This window comes from Gavia stellata, chromosome 6, assembly GCF_030936135.1.
Source record: "Gavia stellata isolate bGavSte3 chromosome 6, bGavSte3.hap2, whole genome shotgun sequence".
In the NCBI taxonomy this organism is placed as follows: domain Eukaryota; kingdom Metazoa; phylum Chordata; class Aves; order Gaviiformes; family Gaviidae; genus Gavia; species Gavia stellata.
Genome location: NC_082599.1, coordinates 19246979 through 19271000, shown reverse-complemented (window position 1 = coordinate 19271000; position 24022 = coordinate 19246979). Strand labels below are relative to the sequence as shown.

Below are 24022 nucleotides of genomic sequence, written 5' to 3'. Positions count from 1 at the left end.
TTTCTGTATTTTCTCTTAAATAGTTTGTGACCAGAGATGAGTAAAATTGCATACACTACTGCACTGGTACACTTACATATGTTCTGATACACGTATCCACTACAGTAAAAAAAAGATACATCTTTATTAAACATACTACAGAGATCTTGTATTTCACAAAAACTGCTAGTAACAAAAGGTACAATTTTACTTTTGTGATGATTAGTCATTTTTCCAAAGTAGGCTATGAGTAAAGAACCAGATGGGATCTGAATATTTAATACCAAAGCAATACTGAAGAGGTGTATACACACCTTTCTTTGTTTCTAAAGGAATTTTCAGTCTTTATGAAAAAGTTTGAGCTTACTTTTTTCCAGATTACCTCTTCCCATTAGACATCATGATATCTGAACAAGGGAGAACCAGACATAAAACTTTATTTTTTCCAGAAAGAAAAGTGATGCCTTTGAGTCATTGCATTTCATTCAGTTGGACAGAGATGGATTAAATTTTAATTTTGCTACCTTAGAATAGAGTTGAATTTGCTCTAAATGTATATCTCATGAGGAAAAGGGGAGGAAAAATGAGACAAAAAAGTAAAATACGGTGATTAACAATCCTTTCCTGTATGATCAATGTTTTCAGGGAATAGAAACTGATAAATAGATGTTCCATTGCTTTTCATGTCATTCAGCTGAGTTTTTTCTTGCATTACTTTTATGTTCTTTATCTTGTTGGTACAGCATGATTTTAAAAAGAAAAAGATCTTGTGTGATTACTGTGAAATGAGAAGCTGTATGAAGGGCAAACATACTGAGAACAATGAGTATTTGCGTAAGTGAACTGCTGGTTACATTGGATAATGACAGAAATCTGGCGTGAAGGAAGAAAAGTAGTAACTGTGTACTCTCCGCCAAAGGGAGAAAGTCATGAAAATGAAAGAACAGATATTGAAATTTATTAAAAATATCTGCATTTTGAGAATTTTGAACTATTAGTGAAAGAAACCTCAATTAGATTAGTTTATCTGTCTGTGATTAAAGTTACTGTGTTAAACTGCTCATTTCCATTGTGTGGGGTGGGTGTCAGAGAAGAGCATTTTTTGGATTCTCTCCCACGTACAGCACTACAATATTCAAAGAGTTGCAAAAAGTAATTTTTAATACAGCATTTTAACAGAAAGAACTGTGTACTGCTAACATATCAAGAAACATTCTTCAAAGTCTTTAAAAGAGCAAAAGATGGGGGTTAAGAATAAAAAATGCTAAATTAAGGCCCCAGTGCTGAAAAGAATGAAGAGTAGATATGTGGCTTTTCAGTACAGTTGTTGATCAGTTGAGGTAGAACACTAGAGTCTGAATCAGAAAGCCATGCTTTTGTTCTCTTGGCAAAGAGTCATTAAGTTAGATTTTATGCCTCTTCTTGAAAGCATTATAGTTACTCATATAGACTTGCACGTGTGATAGGTGGCAAACCAAAATTCAACTCATTTGTCCAAGACACAGTTACTCCAAACTATCACTCGTACCACTGACCAAAACCTTGGTATTGCCAACCTGTAAATGAAACTGCAAATTGGTGACTTCAAGCAGTAGTCAGCGTTGGCAAACAGTACGAAATGGAACTGCAGAAAGGTACTGTGAGAAAGCTCAGATCGATGCTGAGGAATTAATTTGAGGCTTTGTCAAACACAGGTGAAAGTGACTCAGCAGCCCCAAGATTAGCACCGCAGCAATGTTACTGAGCTGCAAGAGTCGTAACTGGAGAAAATCACGGGAAGAAAATGTGGCCCTTTGCTGAGAGAAGGGAGAACTGCAAAATGATAAGAATAAAAACAAATTTGGAAGAAGGCACAGAAGGAGTAGCAGAAGCTAAACCACTAGTGAAAAGCCTTGTAGGGAAAGACAGAAAAAGATGAGAAATGTAACAGATAAAGCAGATGCTACTGCTATAATGGGAAAAGACAAAGCATTTCAGCAGGGGAGAGTAAGTGGAGGAAATGTGCCAAATGAAGAAAAAAAATAAAAAATATTCACAGCTAATACAGAAGGGAAAGCAGATGTGCAGATCACTTCAAAGAAATCTTTAACTACTCTAGACAACCCTCATGCCAAGCAGTAGTGAAAGCTGGAAACCCTGAGCCTGGCATTAACACAAACTGCAAGAGTCTGAAAAACTCCTGGGAGATAGGAATAGATGAAATCCTATCAGAAAAGCTGACAGCACCTGACGGCACCAGTTTAATGACACTGAGGGAGTTGTGCAATGAAGCCTGGGTAAAAGATTTTTCCTCAATAGTGGAAACATTGGAGTTCTATTAGACTGCCCCAACAGGGTGATCTGGCTGAATAGTGCGGCTGGGGAGGTGTTGAGGCTTCTGCAGTGTAACAGAGGTAAAGGGACACTGGATGCAAAAGAAGGAACAGGCTCAACTGGGGCTGTCAGCACTTTGGATGGACTAGATATGTGTCCTAGACATTGTAGAGGAGTGTATAAAGGAATAGGTTCCTCTTATTTCTTTGGTTTTCAAAAGGCTTTGGCAGACTATGAGAGGATCTTGCAGAACAACTTTCAGCCCTACTGAGTCAGATCTTCATGGCTGTATACAGAGGTGCAAAACATTCTCTAAGTAGAACAACTAAGAAACAAATCAGCTCAAGGTGAACACTAGCAAACAACGTTGTGTGCTGTGGCATTATTATTGATCAGATAATGCAAACGTTACTACTAAAAACACGTCCAAAAAGTATGAGGCTAAGCTAACAAAAGAAGCTGGCTATACAAGGACAGAAATCACTGATGCTAAAACAAATATACTCAAAAATGAGAAGCTGAACAGTGATTTTGTAAGAAAAAGCATGAACAAAATAGCAGAATTCATCTATGTGAGTAGTGTTATATGAACCCATGGAGAGCTCGAACGGGGAGTGACCAACTGCAGTATTGGTTACATGCAGTGTAAGGGTAGCAAAGCTATATGGCACCAGAAAGAAACAGAATGTTTATATATAAATAAAAATGAGATTTCTTTTTTTTATTTCAAAGTTAACATAGGATTTCAAGTGCTAAAGATCTACCAGAGCCTTAGAGAGGAAACCAGCTGTGCTGTAAACAAGTCTTATAAAAGTACCATACCGTGGAAGGACATTACCTGCAAAGAACCTAAAGAGCTCATGAGTTATCAGGCTATCTTTTCAAATGAATCAGAAAGAAGAGCTGAAAATAACTGCCCTTTGCATAGCGGCATACCAACTCGAAGATGGAGCTATCAGGTAGAATACAACTGCTGTGAGGAATTGTAAGTGCCCTTAAGAAATGCTAAGAACCACTACTGGCAAAGAGACCAGAGAAGCTGATCTCAGCCACAGCATGGAGGCTAATTGCTACTTCGGTGATGAAGGAGAGATGAGAATGTGATGCCAGCCTTGACTCACACGAGACCTATTCAGAAGGGTCTTGTTTGCTGTGAATTCTCCTCCAGATCAACGCTAAAGGCCCCAGAGTAGTTGCACTAAAGCCAAGCTACTTTCCCATCATCTTTCCTTGTCATGCACTGTGGTGCTGCCAGGTTCTGACGGGGAAGGGGAATGGCGCGCACACAGGAGGAAACCTTTGGGGGATCTGGTCTTTCTGTCTTCCTAACCTATCTGTGGCCAGCATCTCTGGATTTAAATCCAGCACATCAAGGTAAAATTGGCAGCAACCAGCACACTTGGAAAAGGTTGTTTTCAGCTCTGAAAAATAATGGAAAAAATGCTTAGAGGAGAGTCTTCAAAACAGCAGTTCGGAATGGTGTTGTCGTGTTGCATTAACAATGATGAAGGAATGTGATAGAGCCCGTTGAAATGAAAGGCCATTTCCAATGCCAAATATTAGAAATTTATAACTAAATGAACTTTTATTGTACTGGTCTTTTTTTACCCCCATTTATGGATGCTCAAGAACTGTTGGAAATACAAAAATACAAATACTTCTAATGGGAGGAGAAAAGTATATATCTGGAACACTGATCAAGGAAAAAACTCACAGTTAACAAGACCACATGGCTGATCATCAACAAGAATAAATCATTTTACCTCTTTTGAGGGAACTGTGGCAAATAACAGCAGCTGACTGTTTTTTACTCTCCATGAATACAGATTTCCAGTGTTCGGAGTTCAGCGTGGCTAGATATTCTATGCCACCACTTTCCTATTTTTCGGTTTAATGTAAATACATTTAAGTGTTCTGCTTAATATGATTTCAAAACTGTGAAGATAGTCCCTAAACAATGCAATTTTAAACACTGCACAAAACTGCATATAGATGGAAAGGCAACATGCAAATTAGTGCTGTCGTTCCCCTTTCTAATACTGAGAAATCAAGAATGTCTTTTCTCCCTTACTGCAGCTACGATAAGATGCAGTAATTCAGAGTGAGATAATCACAGGCTTTTGATGTGTGATACATCTTTAAATATTAAAGCATGCTGGCTTTGCAAACATACCTTTTTTGCTAATGTAAATCAGCCAATCCTTTCTTTTTTTAACTCTACAGTGGCATCTTGATGTGCTTATGCCTGGATGCCTTTCATCTTTGGTGCACATTCTGCTTTTTTTCTCCCTAGACACGAATTTCTGACGTTTCAGCTGAAGTGGAAACTTGATAGAGGGAAGAGATCTTGCGCAGATGGAGCAGCTGCCTTTACATGCTGTGCTGGTGGGCATACCTGACAGTTCACTCAGCATATACACATTCTGTGCAGTGCTTTAATACACCCTTTCTTCATCATATCCTAGAGTGAGAACATAGTTTCTTGAGATTTCTCAGGGAAGCTTATTGTAGTCTTGAGGTGTGCAGCTTTAAAGACATTGGTGATGTTGTTTTCAAAACTATTGTTGTTTTTAGTGGAATTCTCATTTCCTGTATTCATAAAACAGAAGTCCTTTCCCATGACTTTAGGAATGCTGTACTTTTTTAACTCTCACATAAATAATTGCAGAGTGCCATATTGAAAAGTTAAGAAGTGCAGGGGCTGTTAACCTGTGGCAGCAGTTGATAATCTGAGATGACGTACTGGCTGCTGGGGTTCACAGAAACAGCAGACATTGGTAGGCATGGCTGCAATGGTGGTATTGCCCTGTGGTTGCAGGGTGTTGTGGCATTCATTTCATAAGCCCGAAGGTTTCACATCTGTATATATTTGTATTCTAATACATGGTTTAGAGGAATTAAGTACTTGTGAATAGAAAAATAAACCCAGTTCCACTAGAGACACTTTAGGCCTAAGGAAAAACTGAAGTGTGAAGAAAATAAAGATCTGTATATATGTTGGTTGATTTCAGTTCAGTCTCATGAAGAAGATATAATGAGAAGAGCAGGGCAGTAGGAAGCACAAAAAGGCTATATAACAGTGTTCACTAGAGAGAGTCTACCCCTAATGGACAAGGTAGGTCTTAAAAATTACTTTTCATCAGTACTCAATGGTGGCTGTAAGGATTCAAAAGCTACAAAGTTCTGTATATATCTTTATATTAAGCCAACATTTGTCTCCACAAAGTTGAATTCCACAGCACCTTAGGGCCCATCTAGAAAACATACATGGTTTATCGGGGAGTGTAGTGCCTTCGAAGTGATGTGAGTCAGCCATGGACTGTGACACGTTTGCTCCACTTTGGTGTTCAAACTGATTCCTGGCCTTTACTTTCTTAACCTTAATGTCTTGCTATTAAGACCTTGCAGTCTGTAAATCATTGTCATCTTCTGGTCCGCCAATACTCCACAAAAGTCCGCAAGATAGAGCCCCAATGTTCAAATTAATGGAGCTGATAGTAGTGCATTTTCAGTGTAGGGTGCTGGCCAGGAAGACAGCTGTCACCAGAAAGAAGGCTGTAGTAGTCTTGAAGGCATGTGTAAGTTTAATTGTATTACACTATGATTTCACTTTTAAAATAAATTCTGTAAAATAAAGGTAATGGAATCCTTGAATTTCAGCATATATTTTCCAACAAGAACTATTATAGCATTGAATATTTTTTCCAAAGCTGTTTCAGAGCTAGAAATTAAACTACGCAAACTGCTAAGATTTTTGGTTGTCTTACTCTCTGTCTTTCCTTCTTGATGAGTCTTCCATTTGTGGCCCTTGCAGGGAAGCTGAGTAGACCAAGTGGTCTGTCACATGGTAATAAGCTTTCCGCACTGATTCTTTGATGCAGTAACTTCAGGACAGTTGCATCTACCTGAAGTTTCATTTGGGTTTTGAATGGGCGTTTATAGATTTTCTGGGAAGGGACTTCCTATCATGTCAGGAGAATAACAGCGACATTATTTATATATCCTGCTCTTTATCTTGGAGTTGTGTGCTGCTGTGAACCTTCCTTGTACAATCAATAGCAATAGCGAAGTCCCTGGTGGCTTGCACAAGGTCTTTGGCATGTCTCCCTTTCCAAGAGCAGACTTCTGTCTGAAGTAGGCCTTTCTTGTTGTTCTAAGGGTCTAAGTGTAGGCTCAGAAGAAGTATTCCAAGTGTGAGCCCAATTTGTAGCGGAGGGACTTTTCAACCAGGAAGGCTTGCAGAATTTCATAGTGACAGGCTTGGTTTTTGATTTGCTTGATGAGCTCTTTGTCTCTGGGAAAAGCATTTGGCCAATAGATAGGGCCAAGGTTTGGAGCTTGAAACGTGGTTTTTGATGCAGCTGGGATTTGCATTCCAGTTTGCCGGTGTCTGGACCCCATTTTGACACTGAAAACCAGTACAACTAAGGAGAAGCACATCTGAAGATGAGAAAATAATTTTTTGAAAAAGTTTCACTCAAAGAGAAGGAAGAGCTAGCTTAAATGAAGAAACTGGGAAAATAATATCAGAAAAAACGTAGCATGAGAACTTTCAAAAAACAGAAATAAAACTGTATTGGAAACCTTATTCTAGGAAAAGTCTTGCATTTTTTACTAAATATTTTTTTATTGTAACACTTTTATGTCATGGTAGCATCCTCAGAGAAACTTTCTGTGCTCCTTTTTATGCATTTTTTTGGCTATATCATGTGGTGGAAGCTGAACACAGATCCTTCAGACTAAAACATATGCCTGTTCTTCATTCTTTTCTTCATTTCTTTGGGTGAAAGTTGAAGGTTTATAGCTTACAAGCAGCAGCCTTATGCTGTCAGTTTCTCTTTAGGACTCCCTGCTGTGAACACAGTCAGATTGCTTTCTGCCTTCCCTGTCCCAGCCATGCCTCCCTCTGTCTGGACTAAAATCTTGGCATTTTTCTCTGACATCTTCTCATCATATCAATATACCTGAAAAGAAACCTTGATGTCCTGCTGCTTCTCTGTAAGACATCCCAGCTACTGCTTTCTTAGTTACTGTAGCAACTTGCTTGTTATCGAACGTCATTTTGGACTCTGGAGCTCACTTTGCCTCCAGCTATGTCTAAGCCTTACTGAACTCCTTCTGAGTTCCTTTTTAATGCATGTTTTCTGCCAGTCCACAGACCTAAAATTCTTGTCTCAGCTCGTTATCTTGTGTCTTGACTATTGCAATGCCCGTTCAGCTGGCCTTGGCAAATGCAGTCGTGGCCTGCTCCTATCTATTCGAAGTCATGCTGCAAACGATTTTCTGTCCTGCCACTTTGTGTTGTCCTCTTTGCATCTCCCTGTTGACATCGTACGTGAGCTATACCTCTTGGTTTTTGAACTCCCGCATGAGCTTTTCTCTCTCTCCTGATGCCATTTCTCTGATGCAGAAGTGTCAACACCAGCCTCCATCATCTTCATCTTGCTACATTTTACAAAAAACACCACTTGTCCTCTTCATACTTTCTTCATGCTTGATAGGGACTTTTTGAGAGCATCCCCTGATCTCCATATCATGTCTTCAGATTCAAGTGCTGACAAAGTGTGTGACTACAGATGGGATATTGATAGGCTGGCACTACTGATTGCTTGTTACGATATGTGATACTGCCTTGTTTTTCCATTGTTCTTCCCATCTGTCATTATCCGCCTGTTGTCCCTTATCTTAAACTCTTAACTTTGTGGAAGAAGGGCAGGTTTTTTTACTTTCCTCTTGTGCAGGGTCCACGATAACTTGGGGCTGACCTGGGGCTGGGGCTTTCGGCAATACAGTGGTACGAAGAATAATTAAGTTATACATAGCAATATTTCCTTCAAAGGCAAATTTGCTTTTATTTCCAGTGAAACATACAATCCATGATCTAAACTTAATAAGAGATTACTTAGAGTAATAAATTCTGAAGAGGTGAAAAATCTCACCATTTTTGGGATCAGCATTTCTCAGATCCAGTCATAAGCTATTAGTTTGGAATGGTTTAGCCGCTTGGCTCTTGTAAAGTAAAAGTGAATGAAATAAACTGCAGTTGGATTTAAAATCTTCAGAATTATGAGGTTTTGTTTGAAATTAGTATAATGATCTTCATCTATAGTTCATTTGCCTTCTCAGTCATGTGAATAATGAGATTTTCTTATCCTTATCAGATTTATTCTAACCCTTCTCTTCTTACATCATTCTCAGTTTGTTTCCTCTGAGATATTATGACTCTTGAGCTTTGCAGTCAGGTTGTTTTTTTCACCTGTAATTTACCATAAACTATTTCTTTCTACATGATTGAAATACAATTTATACAGACTGTTTTAGTGAGCTGTGGTATTTTCTTCTGTAATAGGTGATGACATGTTGAATAAGAAAGCTGAAATTCAGTTCAGGTGTTCTGAAGCTATTTGTAAACTAAATCAGGGGAACATGCTAACTGAGCCCCACCTCCTTCTTGTGAAATTTAGGTTTGTATTCCACTGGATTTTTTGTATATTCTGTTGGATCTCTTGCTGATTAAACAAGTATCGATATTAAAGTGGATTTTATTCTTGAAGACTATAATGCCTGTGCATCTTCCTTTCATTTCATTTCTGCATTAATTGAATGGATAACCTAGTGAAACAGGCACTTTAAGTGATCCAGAATTTTGATGATCATCATTTTACATATTCAGCTTTTAAATTAACTATAAGGATGTGAATAGAGTGAAACTGAACTTAGGCATTATTTACCTCATGACTGATTTTCCTTCATCTACATATTCATCACTACTTGGTGAGAACCAGATATCCTGATCTAAGCAGTATGTCCCCAAGGAAGGAATTCCTGCTCTTATAAGCAAAGATGTCCCTGGGACATTAACTATTTTCACTGTGAGGGTTCTTCACCAACAAATACTGTTTTTTCAAGTACCTGTCTTGTAGGTGGTGTAGTGCAACTTATATGCAGCATGTTTAAAAATGCAGAACACCTTATCTTCATCATGATATATCATAATGGATTTCGTTACTTGTATAACAGAAAGGATCAAGGGCCACATGAACTGAAAAATAAAGTATTTGGGGATTTCTTGGATCCCTGACATCTTGTGCACTTTTAATGAAATTAATTTATGATTGATGGCTGCTTGACCTTTGCTTTTCCTGATTTTTTTCCAAGTAAAAAGTGAATTTAATAATTATATTCTATTTGAGCTCAGCTATAACTAGTAATAGAAAAAAAAAATTGACCTTTGAGTAAGTATTCTTTAAAGGGAAATGAAAAAACATGGGGATTATATTTATTTAGTTTAGGAATACTGCACAAAACCTGCAAATGCCAGAAAATTCTGACAATTTGCCAGTATAGCTTAAGTGGCAGCACATATCTGTAGGCCTATCTTTGGAAAATTGGCCTTTGCTATGAAATTTACTGACTTTGCAATCCATATTCTGTTAGGAGGCTATTATTCAATTAGAACAATTATCATTAAAAATATTTTTCAGTGTGGTAAGAGGTTGAACCGGGCACAGAATTTCATCTTGAATATTTTACAAAGAAATTTTCAAAAGAGGCACAACCATTTCTATCTTGAAGTGAAGAATGTTTCCTGCAGTTGTTTGGGAATGAGTTGCTTGAATTTTGTACGTCAACAAACGATAATAAAATGAAAGCATAGCCTTGCTATGGCATTTGAAATTTCCCTTTTCCTGAGTAGTAGTCCTAATCAGTCCCTGAATTTATTATCGAGAAAATAAAAAAATGATGACAGCACCATTCCAGGGGACCTAACTGAGGCTTCAGGGGACTCCTTCCAGTTGCTTTTGCGCCCATTCTTTAGTCCCTAGTAGTCGTCGTCCAGGTGCGAACAGTATTAAGATAACCACAACAATTAAATGTGGTTCCACTCTTTTCTGCTCTTCTTAATGTTGGCGGCTGTCTGGGAGCTGGCAGGTCCAGCCTTTTTCTCTTAACAGAGGAGCCAAATAACTTGCTCTCTGTGGCTCAGCCTCAGGGACAGAAAGAAGGATCTCTATATTCTATTTCTTAAAGGTAAATTTCAAGTGAAATAAAATTTCTGAAAATTAGCACTTTAGTTTTTCCACACAGCTTCTTCACTGAAAAAGATAACAATGTGTTTGTAATTGGGAAAAGTTATATGGGATAAGAGACAGGAAAAAGGTTCAGTGGGCTTTAGAAAAACAGCACATGGAAATTAAAGCAAAAATATAGTCATAATGAAAAAATTTGTTTGCTGGGAAGGCGTATTTTAGGAAGAAAAGGAACTGGTAATAAAACATTTCAACCAGTTCCATTTCAGACCAAATATTTTCAACTTGACAAAATCTCCTCTCTCTTCTGTTGTTTGACAGAAGTGAAGAACCACCTATACCAGGAAACAAGAGTTTGAAAAGGATGAGTTTTCAGAGAAGTAAGAGTCAGATTTGGGAATACAATCCAGTAACTTCTCATCACACCTCTTGTGTCCTCACTTGCAGAGTAGAAAGGATCTGCCAGACCTACACCACGAGGGTCACACCAGAGCTACTCCTGGGAGCGCCAGAGAGTGAGCATGCTGCCATCACATGTACCTTTAGAAAAGCTTTTTGTTTCACTTGTTTTGAGACAGTTTTACATAGTAATTCATCTAGTCACTTCAAATACATCAGCTTAGCACAGCAGAGCAAACCTGTATCTGTTCTCTCTGTTTCCTTGCTTCTGTTCCATTCTGTCATGTATCCATATGTGTTTTCCAGCTGTACGTTGAGTGGTAGATACCCTTTACAGTTTAGTAAGTATGAATGTGTGGTATTCAAAGTAGAGATCAAAGATGAAATCTGGCTTCACTTTTTTCTAATAATTTCTTGTCGGCCTTGTTTATCTGTAAGGCAAGCTCGCATTCTCGTAGTAAGCCACCTCTGCAAAAGGAAATTTTCTTTAAATCACAGCCCCACTTGGTCTTTCTTTATATTGTGTGAGTGGCAGAACTTTTAATGAAGGTGAAAAATCCTCAAAATATGCCAACCTTTTCCCCTCACTAGGTTTCCATGGTACCATGCTCATATAATACACAGTGACATGTGGCCCTGGAGAAATCTGCAGTCTTCCTGGACTGACACCAAAAGATGTACAGTTCTGTTAATTCAGTAATATACAATGTAGCCGATACAGAATGACTAATTTTATTCTGGCTTTTAATTTCTTATTTTTTTCCTCTCTGAAAATACTTTGACACTCATATCACTGACTTTGTGTGTTGACATTTGGAAATTCAATGCTAATTAATACTGCTGTATTTCCTGGATTGCTTAGGACCACAGAGAATTGAAAGGCAGTATCTTCTATGCTTGTTTATCCATCATTTTAGCTTTTTGTTTTGTTACACTTGATGCAACTTGGCCAGCTACATTTTTTTTTAATTTCCCTCATGCAAATAATTGTTAAGCATTTATTTATGACCCTTTAGCAGTGCCCAAGAGGCACATATGACTTTCCTTTCCTAATGTGATTTGCCACAGAAATGGTATTACTTTCTGAGATCCAGGGATAAGGAGTGACTGTTTATCTCAAAGGCTACTAATGTGGTCTAGATAGTATGGATAGTCTGAGGACTGAGCAAATCCCAAGGCATAAAGCAGCCCTTCACAAACAATATTTTTTGCAGGCCTAGTCAAGTAAATGTGCTTCGCTAAGGCAATTGGTAGGGGTAAACAAGGTAAGATGTGGGATACTTGGCCTGCTCTACCTAGGAACTCTCCAACCCCTCATTAGTTTCACATGCAGTCAACAGTAAAGCTCTAAGGTGGGAGGTGGACTGGCAATAGCATGCATGGAGCTGATGAATAGTTCCTTCCTGCCGTGGAGAAAGCTTCAGGAGCAAACCAAGCAGTGCAGTAACACTGAAATCCCACTTTCGAAGTATTGTGACATGAACGTGATCTGGCTTTACCGGTTCTCCTCCAGTGACATCTCAGAGTTAGCCTTGCGTGCTTGCTCCTCACCTCTTGTAGTCACCATTTCAGTTTTTCTCCAGGAGCTGCCCTCTTGTTTTGGTCAGTTTCTTTATGAAGTAGCTGAAGGTAATACCAAGAATAGAGGAAGAAATTCCATTTTTGTGCTCTAGACACATGCAGTTCCAGCTCCCTCAGATCCAAAACTGGAACCAGTAGTCAAATGGATAAAAAGCTCTGGCTGAAATGCAGTCTTGGAATGAGAAAGCTCTATGAAAACCCCTTGCCTTGATACTATCATCTTAACAAAGGCATCTGTTCATATGTTGTATATCTAAGTCTTTATTTTATCCTGATCTTTTCATTAATCAATGTCCTTGAGTAGCAGCCTGGCTGAAGAAGACCAGGAAGCTCCAGTGGAATCAGGCTGAATACAAGCCAACAGTGAGTTCTCACCACAATCCAGGAAAACCATATACAGGGCAACAGGAGGATAGCCAGCAGACAAAGGAAAGCTGTTATTCCTCTCTACTCAGTGCTAGTGAAGCCGCTCCTGAAATAATGGGTCCAGTTTTGAGCTCCGTGGTTCAAGAAGAGTGTGGAGAAACTGGAGAGAGACCAGTACATGACTAATAGTGGGCACTGGAGCATATAACCTACTGGCAGAGCTTGAGGGAGCTAAGCTTCAATAGGATGGCAAAGAGGAAGCTAAGGAGCAATCTAGTAGCTGCCTACTTGAAGGGTGGTTGCGAAGACAGATCCAAACTCTTCTTAGTAATGGCAGGTGATGGAAGTCACAAATGATGGCTTGGAAGGTTTAAAGCTGGGCCAGACCAGAGTCAGCTGGGTAATACATCAGTTACCCAGCTCCATTTTTGGAGGTTTTTAAGGCTTGGATAGACAAAGCCATGACTGATCTGATCTAGTGTTGGCAGTACTCCTACTTTGATCAGGGGGTGGGACTAGATGACCTGCAGAAGTCCCTTCCAACAAACATTTCTATGAATCAGTGATTCTATGAGACTAGTTAGATTTTATTATGCACATTGTGGCATATTGGAGTGTTTACTGATTAGATACAAAGCATGCATAATAATAGGAACTGTGAAAAGAAAAGAGTGTCTCAGTCTTCTTTCAGCTGATGATTGGTTGTTTGTAAGGTTCATATTCCCTTTATTAGGGTATCCTGGAGAATATCAAGACTTGGAACTTCCCTTATTTACTTTCCTTTGGATAAAGTAGATTAGACAAAGTAATCTTTATTTATAAGAATTGTTCTGGTAACCTTCCCTGACATCATTTTAATCCATTAGAGTGGATAATATTGCTTTAAATCAGCTAATTGATGTTTTACCTTTGTCAGTGGTTACAGCTTTACCTATCTGTGCCATGTTACTTCATCTTTTTTCAGTTTCTCCAAATTCATTCTGTAGATTAGCAGGTTTTTGCTCTGCCATCCTACCCAGACACCTCCTTTTCTAATATATTCAAGAGAATAAAGGGTTGTGATCTTACTATGAAAACTTGTATAAGTCTCAAGTTTCACTGGTCATTTTTCATGTCACAAGACTTTGCAAATGAATGTTTGTTTTCAGATGTGACCCCTAGGACCTGTATTATTTCTGGCTTTACCTGCCCATTCCATCTCACTTTTTTTTCTCTTTTCAGATTAATAAATTTGTGTTCTCTCTCTGTATATTTCTAACATGCTAACTCCTTGCCTAGAAAAGCTATAGACATCAAACTCATAACAGAATCATGATGATCTACATGTTAAACATCTGCGTGGTATTGAAGCAGCTGCACCTCAGGCATGCTACTTTTGTTTAAGCACTGTTCAGTGGTCACACAGTCTTCTGTATTTTGCAGTAGTATGTTACGGGTTTTATTTCTTTTCTAGTAAAGGTATATGAAAAGAATCTAGCATATTCCACTTGGGCACGCACTCTCTCTTTCATTGTTCCTTCTTCTGTTCAAGTCTTCAGTTTTCAAAGCAGGCATTAGCCCCAGTCCTGCTGGTTTGGATGAGTCCTGTGAGTTACTCTGTGTTAAAGGGGTGCGTCTGTCTCAGCTGGACTGCACAGACTGTGCTGAATGGCTTCCCTCCTGTAATAGTGTTTTGGGTTTGTTTTAATTAATGAGAAAAGATATATGAGAAAGTTAGAAAATAGCTGTATTTCTCTAATAAAGAGTAAATGACGCTTTCCATAAAGGAATTGCTCCGGAGAGACTACTATGTTTGCTTCACAGGAGAGCAGAAGTAATGAACCAGCCTCTACTTCCTTGTCTTCCTAATTCAGAGTATTTGTATGTGCTGAACTGAGATTTCAGTATTGAAAACACAGTTAATAAGAAAAATGCCTCTGACTATCTTATGTGTCTGGACCACACCAAAGTCTGGCAAAGTCCCCTTTCTCACAGGGCTGCCTCAGACCACAGCACCCTGATTTTGCTTTCCCTGCCCTTACCCCAAGGCTCTGTCTCCTCTCCATCAGCGCATCTTCCTTGACTGACCAAAAGAATCTGCCATGGGGTTACTGTGACCCACTATTATGTCTTGTCTTCCAAGGGAAAGCCTACAAAGGCAATTTCAGTGTAGCTGCTCCTCAACTTGTTTATGGACTGAACATGCCACATCATGTAGCGTGATGTCATGTGTCATGACTCTGACCCTATACCTGGATGCAGAGTTGCAATCAAATCCTGAATCTCACATGGAGGTAATATCTAACCTCTGAGCCAGTAATGACTATGTGTGAATAGTTTTAGCAGTTTAGTTTAGATCACCAACACTCATTTAAATTTGAGTAGTCACTGAAATGCAAAACAGGCAGTAGCATCTCACAACTGTTAGTAGCTACATCCCAGCTGAGAGGAGTTGCTGTGAATATTTCTAGTGTCTTCCTCCTTGAGCTGGAGTGCCGGTCCAGTCTGTAGTGGCTGTATAACATGAGGACATGTGCCCAGCTATGAGTCCTGTGCCACTGCCTAAGTCACACTAGTTTACTTGAACTCACTTTTTCTGTAAACGACTCTTGAAGTACATTACATACAGATGCAAGACATTTCACTGTTCTAATATGCTGATTTTTCTGTGTAGGTGTAGCATTACATACCCAGTGATTTAGAAGTTACCGAGCCCATCAAACAGGGGCCTTTATGTCCTGTGTCCTCACACTACTTCAGTATTTGTATTTGCTACCACGTACCTAAACCTATCTTGCATTTTGCTAGCTGGCCCTTTTGATAGCTTCCTATGAAACACCTGATTTGCAGTTCACTTGGATTTCTGTCATGGCTGACAACTTGCATCACATATGCTGGAATTGTCTTAGTCGACTTTATCGTTCACTGCAGAATTGAAGGATGGTAGCTACTCTGTAAAAAAACTCTGGCTCAGGATGAAGAAGATGGTAGAGACCAGTACATACTGATCTTGACCTTTAGCATAATACATGCCATACTATTTTAATTGCTTCCTTTTGGTTTGATTCCAGTATTTCTGGATGGAGGCTGGATTGAAGCTAATGCCTAGTTCAGTCATCACTTTTCCTCCTTTGACTTATCCATAGTAATAGTAGCAGTAGTTGTTGTTGTTATTGTTGTTGTTATTATTATTATTTAACCAAGATCTCAGTTAATTAAAAAGCAAACAAACCTGGAGAATGTGGAAAATGTACGGTAGAGGTAGCTAAGCTAAGTATGAAAGTTAATATGAAGGTAGAAGCAAAATAAATTGCAGTATCACTTAGGTGTCAGCAATGTGTAACCATTAAGTAAGACAGGGAAAACCAGAAAGGACAGTTTTACTGACACAGATAAGTAAACAGAGAAATAAAACCCTGAAAGGGAAATGAGTACACAAACAAAGTGGCAATAAACAAACTGTACACAAGATGAACAGCCAGAGAAATAAATAAGCAAAAACCAAAATAAATGCCAACAAGCAAGGCAGATGCAAAAAACCAAGCAGCTGTTAAGGAAGAGAAAAAAATTGAGCAAATGTTACATGCAAGTGGAAGAAAATCCCACTGCATGGAATTTCAGGGCTATATCCTAAAATGCCCTGATTTCTGTGAAATCCGTCTGAGAATTTTAATTGTGCAGACAGTATCGGTGGACACCAGTTGGTGGAGGCTTTGGGTTATCATTTGTTTCCATTCTTTCATTGGTTTTCTTAGAAGAGCAAAGGCTTTTTTCCTGAGGTATGTGGGCATATTCACTGCTGTGCATGTTGCAGATTCCCGTGAAGTCAAGCATTTGTGATGCTGCCCAGAGCCAGCCTAAGGGGCCTGTATTTGCAGTCTGTACAGTGAAGGATTCAACTTTTGGTGGAAAAACTGGTGCTCAGAGACTGGTGGAAATACCGTCTATCAAATAGATATTTTCTAATATCTATTTATCTAATTTATCTCATAAATTAATTTAAAAATTCCTTCTTTAGTTTTGGTTTTCCCCTCCTTAGCTATACCCTGTTATTAAAGCTTCAGTGCTGGAAGAAGGCTTTACTTCCTGAACCTTACCTTTTGGGCTATAATGGGGGATATTGGAAGAAAAAAGTCATATATATTTTTTAAATCAATGTATGTGTTTTTTCTAAACCAAAAACTTTCATGTTACTTTTTTGTTATTAAAATATCTCGTTTTCTTTGCAGTAGAGAAAATTAACAATTAGAGTTTCAAAAAGGTAGTTCGGGAGAATTCTGATGCTTCCATTTCCATCTCATTTTTTTCTTTTCTCTACACTTACGCAAAAATAGTTCTTTGGTTGTACTGTTTCGTATTTAAAGTTTTGTAATTTCTTTGTCACTGTGGATGGCATTCACCTCTGCCAGAATGTCTACTCTGTTTGCTGAAGAATGCTGTTAAGAAGAGCTGTGGTATCTGTAAATGTTGGGTTAAAACTCCCATTCTCCAGGTATCAAAGACTGAGATAAAAGCAAAACCTGGATTCAAGCTCATTTTGAATTCCAATGTTGCTCTGTAAGCCATGCTTCTTTTAGGGCAGGAAACAGACGTGCATAGACAGAATTCACAGATAATGGCTCCTACCAGAACACAGCTGAGAAGAAAATCATGGGTTAATTCATTGTTTTGGAAGAAGAGCTGGGAATGCTGAAGTTCTTTGCCCCTGCAGGTTATCGTACGATTATGCTGCCCAGAAAAAAGCTCAATAAGAAAAGACTGATCAGGATGCAAAAGACTTGTTTAGAAAAGGATGTTCACACAGAAGCTGTTTAAAGACTAGCTTTTTTAGATCATTCCCATCTTCTCTGTATGATACCCATTCAGCTACTTTCTTGGCCATTCTGTCGTATACAGATGCATTGTACAAAATAAGAAAAAAAAGCTTCTTCAGTGGTTTGAGTATTGATCAATCGTGAGAGACGTGAGTTCACTGACCTCTGCTAGTGTCTTGGATGGTGTTGGGAAAGACCCCTCTGCATTAATTCCCAATGAGTAAAGTGCCATTGTCCTACAAAGATGTTGTGAAGAAAAACTCTTATCAAAACACATGGAGCTCCCAGCTACAGCAGTCGGGGCCACAGAAGGAGTCTTGTGGACATGGTCCTATAGTGCTTTTTTAAAATTTATGATATAGTGCCAGGAACTTTACGTCACAAACTGTGAAACCTGTGTTATCAGAGGCAGATTTTAACCTTTTCTAAGCTTTCTAAGCTTCTCATTTTCATCTGCTACACACAAGATTTACATCTCACTCAGGCTAAATTTATGTGTTCATTAGAAATGTGAATTAACGCATACTGCCATTTGTAGTTTGTGAAAATATTTGCACTTTCTATTATACGTGTCAAAGGGGTGTGCATGATCCATAGCTTCAAACGTTTAAGCTATAAAGTAATTGGAAGTCTAGTCACTTCTTAATTAAAATAACCTGGGAGTATTCCATTTAGTGACTTCATAACTGGCATCTAAACATTTACTTCCAGCTTTTTCGGTGTTATATTAGATCAGAACAGAAGTGTCTGCAGAAAGCAGTCTTGAAAGTTGTCTATATGTGTTGATTTTTATAGTGACATTTGAAAAAGTGGAATGCATCTGTATACAGAAATATGGGTACATAAACAGTTTTATTACAGCAGCCATAAAAGATAGTATCATCCCTTTAGGTCTTTGTTTATTGTTTAGGCATGCTTATAACAAATGATTTCACAAATACAGAATCAATGTGTTTGGGGCAATTTTTTGTCGGTTGATATATATGCTTTGTGAGTGTCTCTCTGGAGCATGCTTCTAGATGAAGTGAGGCAGGGATGTTACATGGGGAAATGCAGTACATGAGTGCTGGACTGTCTACATTAGCAGACTAGTGGGTGAGGCTGCCCATCTATCCAAGTGACAGAAATAAATTATATGAAGTACTGACTCAGTTAAATTTGATATGTCATTGAACGATGGGATCACTTGAGCCTAAAAAACCTGACACTGGCATTTCAGTTACCAGTTTCCCAGCTTTTTGTGTTTGGGATTGTGTTTGTGCTTTACAAAACATGATAATAGAGGAAAAAAAAAACCCAAACCCATTTTAATTTGGCTTCTTGAAACAAATGCCTTGCATTGCGGGAACCCAGTGTAAATATAAGCTGCACTCATGGGTCAATATTCAGTTTTCAGCAATTGCTAAGGCAGGCATTGCATTCTGTTCAGAAAGATAGTTACAGTATTTTAGCTATTTGTTGGTGTTTTGTTTTGCTTTGCTTTTTAAGAAACATTTCATGGGAGCATATCAGTTCCATGAAAATTTTGCTAGAAATATTTGTCTCAGTTGCAGGGTGCAATTTTAGAGAGAGGTAGCACAACGGTTTTGCAGTCCTTAATATGAAACTCTTAATATGAAAGTCTAAGGTTAAGATCCACAAGGAAAAGTGAAAGGATTGGAAAATTCTGGAAAAGAGGAGCCATAATAATGATTCTTGAATACATGAAAAACTTTGGCCAAAAAATAAGGAAATAAGGTGTGCTCCCAAGATTTTCCTGGGAAAATCTTTCAGTAGTTGAAACAAATAGCCACCACTATCATCTTAAGACCAGGGGACAACCACACATAGTCCTCACTCCAGGTTTTAACTGTGACTGAAATAGCGTCAGTAGCACTAAGATGCCCCTGGAGCTGTTATGTTAGTGTTTTCCTTAAAACAGAGGCTTTGATGTGAATACCCATTGGAAGTAACTTCTCATGCTAATTTTTGAGGTGGACACTTGTGTAGGATGTTGATGACATCTCTGCTGATATACATAGTTTAGCCAGCCTTTGCTGCAAAATTTCACCATTGCTAGACATTAGGTAGCTCCATCATTGTCTCATATTAAAAAGGCTTCCTGAGAATTTTCTCCATGTCTTTCAACCTATGTTCAGTACATTAGATGTTGTAAAAGTGACCAGTTGAAAGAATGAATGATGAAATAGGAAATCTGAGTAAGATTATAGATTCACTGAAAAGCTGAATTTTTATCTAGAAAATTCCACCAGTCTTTTGCAAGCAGAAACTGGACCCCAGGGCACTAGAAATTTGTCTGTAAATCCATTCAGATAGACTTTTTTTTTTCATGACTGCCTTACTTCTGAAAGATAAACTTCTGTCATCTAAAACCATTAGAGAGATTACCACGAAACATTGATTCCAATCCACAAGAGGATTTTATGATGCAAAAGATTTTTCAAAGTATTTTTGTCAAAGCCTCTTCTGCTGTCCTATCTGCGTGCATTGCTTGCAGTTGGGAAAACACTGTGCGCTTCCAGAACAGTGTATGAAACAATATCTCAGGGGAAGGAGATGGTTAAAGAAATGGGAAGCAGTGTTGATGTTTTGTCTTTAAGATAAGGTATAGATGCACTATTCATAAGTCATCAAACCTAGTGGAATACACTCTGCATTAGGAAAAAAAAATAAATTTTATTTTAAAATGTAAGAAAACTGTGATGGAGGGACTGCATTAGAATCAGTGAGGAAATGGCATGATATTTTACAGTCCTGACAAGTTAATGTCTGAATCAACATCTTTGTACAAAATTTCAGGAAAAATAAAGGCGCTTTCAATCTAAGAGCACACTCTGTATTGAGTAAAATTGTAGATTATTCATACCTATTATAGATGCCAATTTATTAATATTAAATAAGTCAAAATGTTCGAAGGACTTCTTGAAATTTAAATACCACAGAACAAATTCTAGCTAAATTCATACCTGTAATTCCCATGATCCATAATTCTTCACACTTGAGAGCAATTTTAGCAGTTTCAAAATGTATCCAGGTAATGTGTGTTGAATAGTATTTAACATAGGAAAGAGTGATTTTTTAAATTAGATTTTGTAAAACACAACTGTTGTAATGGGTCTGTGAATTAAAGAATGTGGAGCATGCCAATATGACAGACAGCTTAATACTGTGCTTTAATAAGCGTTAGTGTGGAAGCATTATACTGACAAAAGTGAAGGTGCTTTCTGCAAAGAACCCAACATCTAAATGGCACACAGAGAAAATTTTCTATTTTGTATTGGTTTTTGTCTTCTAGAGTATCAGGGCTTCAGGGCTGGTGCTGTTGGAAACCATTCTTTTTGGATCACTTCTTCTGTACTTCCCGGTAAGTCAAAGTATGACTTTTTTGAAAAATTATATCCCTGCCAACATTTTAAAACATTGTATGAATCACCTTGGTGAAAATATAAATGTCAAAACAATCTGTGTAATGTGCTGTGTTCTGTAAATATTCTTAAGAACACTTGAGTGTCTTACTGTATTTGTAATAATTCTCCATTTTCAGTTTAGGGAACTTGCCAGTGTTTTTTTGCTTGGGAGTTTTCAGGTGTTCTGGATTAAGCTGAGTTTTTGCTTTGAAAGACAATAGCTCTCTAAACGGTGCTACAGGAAAAATATGCAAGGTGTGTAAAAGGAAGACACTGATTATACCAAGTATTTCTCTGGAATGTAGTACAAAGGAGAGTAATTATTTCAGTGTATAACTGGCATATATTTTTATGTTTCTGAAGCTACGTGACATCTGCAATACCATGTATTTGGGAAAATAGAGATGGTTATTATCCCTATGCTGTAAGTAGGGAAAAAAAAGTAATTTCACAGTCGCATGAGGAATATATCACAAACCTCATAGAAATATATATCCTTTCTTTTTTCAAAAATCCAGAAAACCTGAGTTTGTTAATTGCCACATAAACCCAATATAATGACTAGATAAAGCAAGACATCACAGTGTAAATTGAATGAAGTTGATAGAAAGAGTGCAGATCAGTAGACAGAAACAAAGATGGAGTTGTGGATTATTTTAAAACATGTTTACGTTCTCTTTTCCTCAGTAGTCAGAATCTTCTGTGCTTTTGCAGACCATCACGTAGTTACTGAGAGACTAGCTGGAAAACAAAACTTCTTAGCAGTTGTAGCACAAGTAGCAAATAAACTGTAGTAGAATGAGGTGTGAAGAATACTACAATAAACACAAATCCCGATGGAATTTTTATACATTATCTTTTGAATCATGTGGGCCTTTCAAGTTCTAAAGAAAAAGTGTGTGAATTTCTAGGATACTTTTATATGTTTTTTCATCTTTCACTTTGCAGATGTCAGGAAGAAGGAAGTTTTGGGTTTTTCCATGTTGTACAAATGCTTTTTACAACTTGCAATACCTCTCTCTGGGGTTTTCTGAGCTTCTTTCATATTCTTTTCCAGTGAGCACAACAGAAAGCCCATGCACTGCTGCCTCAGCTGGTGTAGAAATGCTGTGAAACATTTACAGAAATTCATAGCATAAAGCATAATGTGTCTCTCTCCTCCTTGCTCTCCCAGAGAGCCCTGGAGCCATGTAGTGGCTTCCCCAGCCAGAGGCTCCATAAGAACGAGTCAGTGTTCGTACAACCTCAACTCCAAAGTATGCCAGAAGCCTCATGGTAGCTCTTGCTGTGTCTGCAGTCTGCTCACCTGTCACTGATTCTTCAGTTTCTTTCCCAGTTCGTGTCTTGATCCTCTAACTGTATTTCACAAAGGACGAACATCCTTTGGTGGCTGTCTGTCTTCAGGCTTCAGGTCCTCAGTGTCAGGAATACTGAGACTGTCAGTAGAAAAAGACTTCTCTCTCAGCAGTTGACTTGAAGAAGAACCATACTGTTAGATGCAAGAGATGGCCATCCACAACCTTTAAATGCAGAGGGAGAAGAGAGGAAAGGAGATGGAGCTGGGAGAGAGGAGATCGATAATCGAAGTATCCCCTCAGCTTTTTGCTGATGTTTAAACATTTCCCCCTTTTTTTTCACTGACATTAAACGGTGTTAAATGTACAGCAAGTACAAAATGACAGTTTGGTGTATTCTGAGGAAAAATCTTTTGCTGAAAATTCCCAATTAGCTTGTCTCCCAGTTGGGCTGTAGATACTTGACTAAAGGTTGTCCTTCTCTGCACGTCTCGTTCTCATACTATATAAAACTATCCACTGAGAACACATTCTGTTAGAAACTAATATGCAAAGTGTATGACCTGACTTCTCTCTTATAGCAGTTTTATGCTCCCACGCTCTTTGCTGGGGCTCTCTTTCTTTCTTACACAGGTAATTACTAATCAGGCTGTTACTCCTACAGGCTGAAAGAAGAAAGAGAGAAATTTATCATTTCTATTTTCAAGGTCTTAGGGGAGGGATGTAGAAGAGTGTGGTAATGGGAGGTCATGGGAGGTTCAGACAGAGAAATTAATCTGGATTTCACCAACCGCAAGAATATGACTTTGTAAAAAACGATGAAGATTGGGACTGATACAGAAATACCAGGATCTCAATATCCCTGTCCCTCAATTCACTGCAAGGAAGATTTCATCAATTTCTGATCCAGAGCAAGACAGTGGAACAATAAATGTGTGAATGCTATAAAGCATAGCCAGAGTGGTCTATTATATAATCGTCAAGAAAGAAAAGCCTGTGTTTCTGCAAGGTGTGAATTATGGGGTGTGAGTCCTTGGAATGTGAACTCTTGACATTTGGCTGTACAGGAGCAGTATCTAAATGTACTCCTCTGCTTCTTGTCTGGAAAAGGAGCACAAAGCAGAGCAGGATAGAGTGAGAAAGAAAGAAAACTTGAGATCTAAACGGAGAGTCTCATTTGCACCAGCTGACATTCACACACATGTTCATTCATAGCAGGGTGTAGAGCATAGCTTATCAGTTATCATATTGATTGTAAGTCACATACATGCAAAGCAGATCTTCTTTTTCCTGGGTCATATCCATTTTTTATTTACTTCTTCCTGTTATTTGGTGGTTTTATTCGTTTCTGAGAAGAACTGGGAATATTCTGTAACTGAGTGATGTGGTTAAAGACTTAGTAACATGAGCACAGAGGTAGAGTTCTTTCAACTATTTGATTTGGTCCTCATTTTACAATAGAGGAGAACATTAGAGCTTTAAGATGAATTAATGCTGATCTCACCTCTTATAGACCCGAATTGGGCTATGTTTTCGACAGCAAGCACGAAATGCAAGTTAGAATATGGAATGGAGTTCACCAGTTTGGGCCAGACAAGCATCCCTGCAGTAAGGTGTTATCCTTTAACATTAGGCTGTTTTCTTTTTTGTATCATCTCTTCTTCTGTTGTGATTTGGAAGGGAAAACTGAAAAGCTTTACTTTCACACTCAACGAAGTGCAGAATTACATAGCTTGCCTTAGTGCATGTACAATGTAAAGAGATAAAATGACAGCATTTCAGTTCTGAATAACTCAAATCTCTGTTCATTTAATCGATTCAGTGCAAAATTACATTCTTGTTTAAAAATCAAAATCCTC

At 38.3% G+C, this 24022-nt stretch overlaps 1 protein-coding gene across 1 annotated transcript in view; it reads left to right on the top strand.

Annotated features, from left to right (window-relative positions):
• Positions 1-24022, top strand: part of GPR158 (G protein-coupled receptor 158) — a 202358-nt gene that overhangs the window by 99051 nt on the left and 79285 nt on the right. Inside the window, exon 5 of the mRNA XM_059819042.1 lies at positions 20757-20825. Coding sequence (XP_059675025.1) covers positions 20757-20825 — 69 coding nt within the window. The remainder of the gene's footprint in view (positions 1-20756; positions 20826-24022) is intronic.